The sequence below is a fragment of the Nicotiana sylvestris genome, chromosome 1 (assembly GCF_000393655.2).
Source record: "Nicotiana sylvestris chromosome 1, ASM39365v2, whole genome shotgun sequence".
NCBI lineage: Eukaryota > Viridiplantae > Streptophyta > Magnoliopsida > Solanales > Solanaceae > Nicotiana > Nicotiana sylvestris.
In genome coordinates, this window is record NC_091057.1 from 113127375 (window position 1) to 113131323 (window position 3949).

General features: G+C 34.2%; 2 protein-coding genes across 2 annotated transcripts; both read right to left on the reverse strand.

The window, feature by feature from the left end:
* Positions 1-584: 584 nt before the first annotated feature.
* On the reverse strand, positions 585-1470 carry LOC104213364 (uncharacterized). Its single transcript, XM_009762863.1, has 2 exons — positions 988-1470; positions 585-905 (listed from the first exon to the last, which is right to left on the reverse strand). The coding sequence occupies exons 1-2, from the start codon at positions 1468-1470 to the stop codon at positions 585-587; spliced, it is 804 nt and encodes a 267-aa protein (XP_009761165.1).
* A 92-nt stretch (positions 1471-1562) lies between these two features.
* LOC138873433 (uncharacterized) lies at positions 1563-3387 on the reverse strand. Its single transcript, XM_070151907.1, has 3 exons — positions 3247-3387; positions 2203-2636; positions 1563-1728 (listed from the first exon to the last, which is right to left on the reverse strand). Exons 1-3 carry the CDS (start codon positions 3385-3387, stop codon positions 1563-1565), a joined length of 741 nt encoding a protein of 246 aa, XP_070008008.1.
* Positions 3388-3949: the final 562 nt, after the last annotated feature.

Genomic DNA, 3949 nt, shown 5'->3' on the forward strand with positions numbered 1-3949 from the left:
GAGAGCTTCCAGCAGATTCCGGAGATTCACTAGGTAGCTTCCCGACGATTCGTAGCCTAGTGCTTCTCCCTCTATCTTATTATCTTTAGTTTTAGTTATGTAATAGTTGTGTAGACTCTTTTAAGACTTGTAGTTTTTATGATAGATGTTCATGACTGGTGACATCCCGATGTCGGGCTATGTCTATTCTGCAACTGTATTAAATACCTTATTTTGGGATTCTTATTATTATGTTAAAGACTTAGTTTTATTACTTAATTGCTTAAAATGAATTGGAAATGTGTCGGCTGGCCTTGTCTTCACGAGAGGTGTCATCACGACCGGGTCCGGGTTTAGGGTCGTGACATTTTGAAAATTCAGACATCTGCTAAAATAAGAATAATCTAAATGAATCCAATTTATAGCAAAAACTTAAAAGAGTCGATAAACATAAGTGGATATATCTACTATTCTCTATGCTTTCTTGAAAATGGATGGACTGCCGGAGAATATATACAAGTTGTTCTATTATGACCAGTTCTTCTGCAACGACCATATTTGAATGTTATTTTTGATGACTCGGTAGCTGGAATATGCCTTTTCTTCTACCTTCTACCTGGTGGCACTTTGAAATGTGGAGGTTTAACAATTTGTGACTTAACATCCTCTGGTACAATCCAAGAATCAGTATGTCCTATAGGATGTATTTGTCTTTCATATGTTTTCAGCCAAGATTCCTTTAAGTACCAGTGCGAGCAAAAGTTGGACTTCTTGATGTTTCTCTTCTCGATAGCTGCAATTGCATGTATGCATGGTAATTCATCAAATTGAAATTGAAAACAATCACATGTTCTTTTGTTTAAGTCCACCAAGAAAGTTATTCCTTCTTCTTCAACTCTAGAACGCCATGAATCAACAGGGAAGACCTTCAATGTTGAAAAATATAAGTTAGTACATTATGTTAGATTATATTAAAATAATAACCTAAACATAGAATATAATACGTACATTCAAAGTAAATGCTAAATCTATCTTTTTCTTTAATTCCTCCTCTACCCAACAAGAAAAATCATAAAAAGTTCCTTCTGCTTCATTTCTTCTTTTATAAAACCAACGTTGTAGCTTCACTTGAATGAAATCCATCATTCTTAATATAGGCAGCTCCCTTGCTTCTAATAGGACAGAATTCATTGACTTAACTATATTTGTTGTGAGCATGTCATATCTTCGTCGTGGACTACAAGAACGTGACCACCTTTCCGGTGGTTCTTCCATTAAGTAGTCATAAGTCTTCTTATCTACTTTTGCTATATCTAACATGTAAAGATCAAATTTTTTGCGCCTGTATACTCTTGCAGCAGTTTGAAAAAGTTTTATGACCTCACTTTTCACTTTCCTTCGCTTTAGGTTCTGCTCCAAATGATAGATACAAATCCCATGGTGACTTTCAGGATATACCTTTGCGATGGCATATGCAATAGATTGATGCATGTCTGATCAAAAAATTAAATTCTTACGGCTCCCAATTACATTGCGAAGCTCACTAAAGTACCACTCATAGGAATTATTATTTTCAGATTCTGCTATTCGGCTAGTGGAAAAATTTGGTTATTGGCATCCTTTGAAACTGAAATCATTAAAACACCACGAAATTTTGACTTCAAAAAAGTTGCATCAACAACAATCACTGGTCTACAATGATTCCAACCAGATATTGATGATCTATATGCATAAAACATATAAAGAAACCTGAAAATACAGTATAAAACAAGGTTAACAAAAGTTAAGGACAGGCAGTCCTTAACTTAGACTAATAAGGTCAAAAGTTAAGGACAGGTAGTCCTGAACTTCAGGTTACAAGGCCAAAAGTTAAGGACAAGTAGTTCTGAAGTTAAACTAACAAGGTCAAAAGTTAAGGACAGTGAGTCTTTAACTTAGAGTAACAAGTTATAAAGTTAAGGACATGCAGTCCTTAACTTTGAGTTCAAAGCTCAAAAGTTAAGGACATGGAGTCCTTAACTTAGATTAACAAGGTCAAAAGTTAAGGTCACCATGTCCTTAATTTTATAACTTGCAATTCTAAGTTAAGGACCAAGTGTCTTTAACTTTTTGACTACACACATGAAAGTTAAGGACAACACGTCCTTAACTTTTTAACTGGTTAAAGACAACATGTCCTAAAGTTTATAAAACAGACTAATAAATTCTTTTTTGATTGTTTACCTATTGTTGTCGTCTATCTTTATGTTAGTATATGTTCCCGGGTTTTTACTTCTCATCATATACAAGTATGAAGATAATAATTCATAATTCTCTTCAGGAGTTCCTCTTATTAAAGAAGAAGCACATTGAATAGCATGCCACGCCTTGTGATACCCAATGTATAGTCCATGCAATTTGTGCATTTCTGCCATGGCAAAAGTTGGTGTAACTTCAAACCTTGGGTCTCGAAGATTGTCAATAATGTAACCACTAATCAACTTTGAAGTTTTATGCCTTTGATAAGCTTTCATAGTGTTAATAGAGCAGTCATGATTTTTCTCAATCTTTACTATCTTGAACAGTGTTGAATCTTTAATTCTGAAAGCACGGACACACCACCCACACCTATCGTCATTGCATTTCAACGAATATCTTGTTGAGCTTGATCTAACAACCTTGAATTCAAAATGTCCTTTAATTGCTATATTCGAAAAATAGTTAATTATACTCTTCTTTTTGTCAAATATTGATCCCACTTTTATTTCATTTAGGGTTGGCAAAATTGTTCAAAGAAAACAGTTAACCACCCATATTATCCACTAAAATGGGTTGGATAATGAACTTTTTAAAAATGGGTCAAATATAGATAAGAACCATATTATCCATTTAGAAAATGGATAACCAATGAGTAACCAATAGATAACCAATGGGTCTAACTTTTACATTTGTAAAGATTCATGGGTTCCTCAAGTTAAGGAGACTAAGAATTCTCCCAAAAGTGATCATATACAAGAAGTCATGGATAATATGGATAACCCACATTATCTGCCAGTTAACTTATTTTTTATCCGTATTAAATATGGGTTGGGTCGGATAATTGATCCATTTTTTCATTATCCGTTTACGACCCGAACCATATCCGACCCGACCCGCCCGTTTACCACTCCTAATTTCATCCAACGAAGCATTTTCTCTTAATATTGTAGTTGGGGATTCTTTTTTTTTCAAATTTAACCATCGTCTAGTTAGTTGAGTAGAGGTTTTTTCAGACCCTTCTTCGATTACCAGTGCACTCTCTAAGACTTGAATACCCAAAGCTTGTTCGTTGTCAATCTCTATAATGCTTTGTCCTTTTACTTGAATAGAATCAAATGTTTGAAACACCTCTTCAATTATTAGTTGAGCTTCAACCATATCTATTTCCATTATCTGTTGGCATTTGTTTTAATTGTCATGTTGAGTTTCTCTGTTGACATGTTCAAAGGTGCTTGTTGATCCAAAAACTCTTTCCGAAATATCAACAATGAAACGACAGCCTTTGAAGAGTGAATGACTTTTTAGTAACTCTATACATGTGTGAAGATCTAAATCTTTGGATACAAGCATTCCCTTGCTTGTTCCAAGGTTGATATCAAACCATATCACTGCTTCAAACTTGTCTCTATCCAATTCAATAACTTCAAAGATTAGTTTAATGAAATCTTCAAACCGAATTACCTCAGGTACTAGAACAAGCTTTGTTTGATGATCAAGATACTTATAGTCTTCAGTCCATCTACCATTAAAAGCAACTATAATGCATATTGTTTCCATCCTGAAAGTCAAGAGAATGGGAAATTCAGAACATATTTTATAGAGCAATACTTGTATAATTAAAACAGGTACTGTAAATTCAAGACCAAGTTACAGGACCAAGTGTCCTTAACTTTTGAACACGGAATTTAAATTTAAGGACCAAGTGTCCTTAACTTCAGGACCAAGTTTCCTT

Bases quoted from the DNA above. Each gene is read 5' to 3' on its own strand.
- LOC104213364 (XM_009762863.1), bottom strand. From the start codon at position 1,470: ATGCATCAATCTATTGCATATGCCATCGCAAAGGTATATCCTGAAAGT. The intron at 906-987 runs GTACGTATTATA...TCAACATTGAAG, and splicing joins ATTTAGCATTTACTTTGAAT to GTCTTCCCTGTTGATTCATG.
- LOC138873433 (XM_070151907.1), bottom strand. From the start codon at position 3,387: ATGGAAATAGATATGGTTGAAGCTCAACTAATAATTGAAGAGGTGTTT. The intron at 2,637-3,246 runs GTAATCGAAGAA...TTTGAATTCAAG, and splicing joins AAGTCTTAGAGAGTGCACTG to GTTGTTAGATCAAGCTCAAC. The intron at 1,729-2,202 runs GTAAACAATCAA...CTGTATTTTCAG, and splicing joins AAGATAGACGACAACAATAG to GTTTCTTTATATGTTTTATG.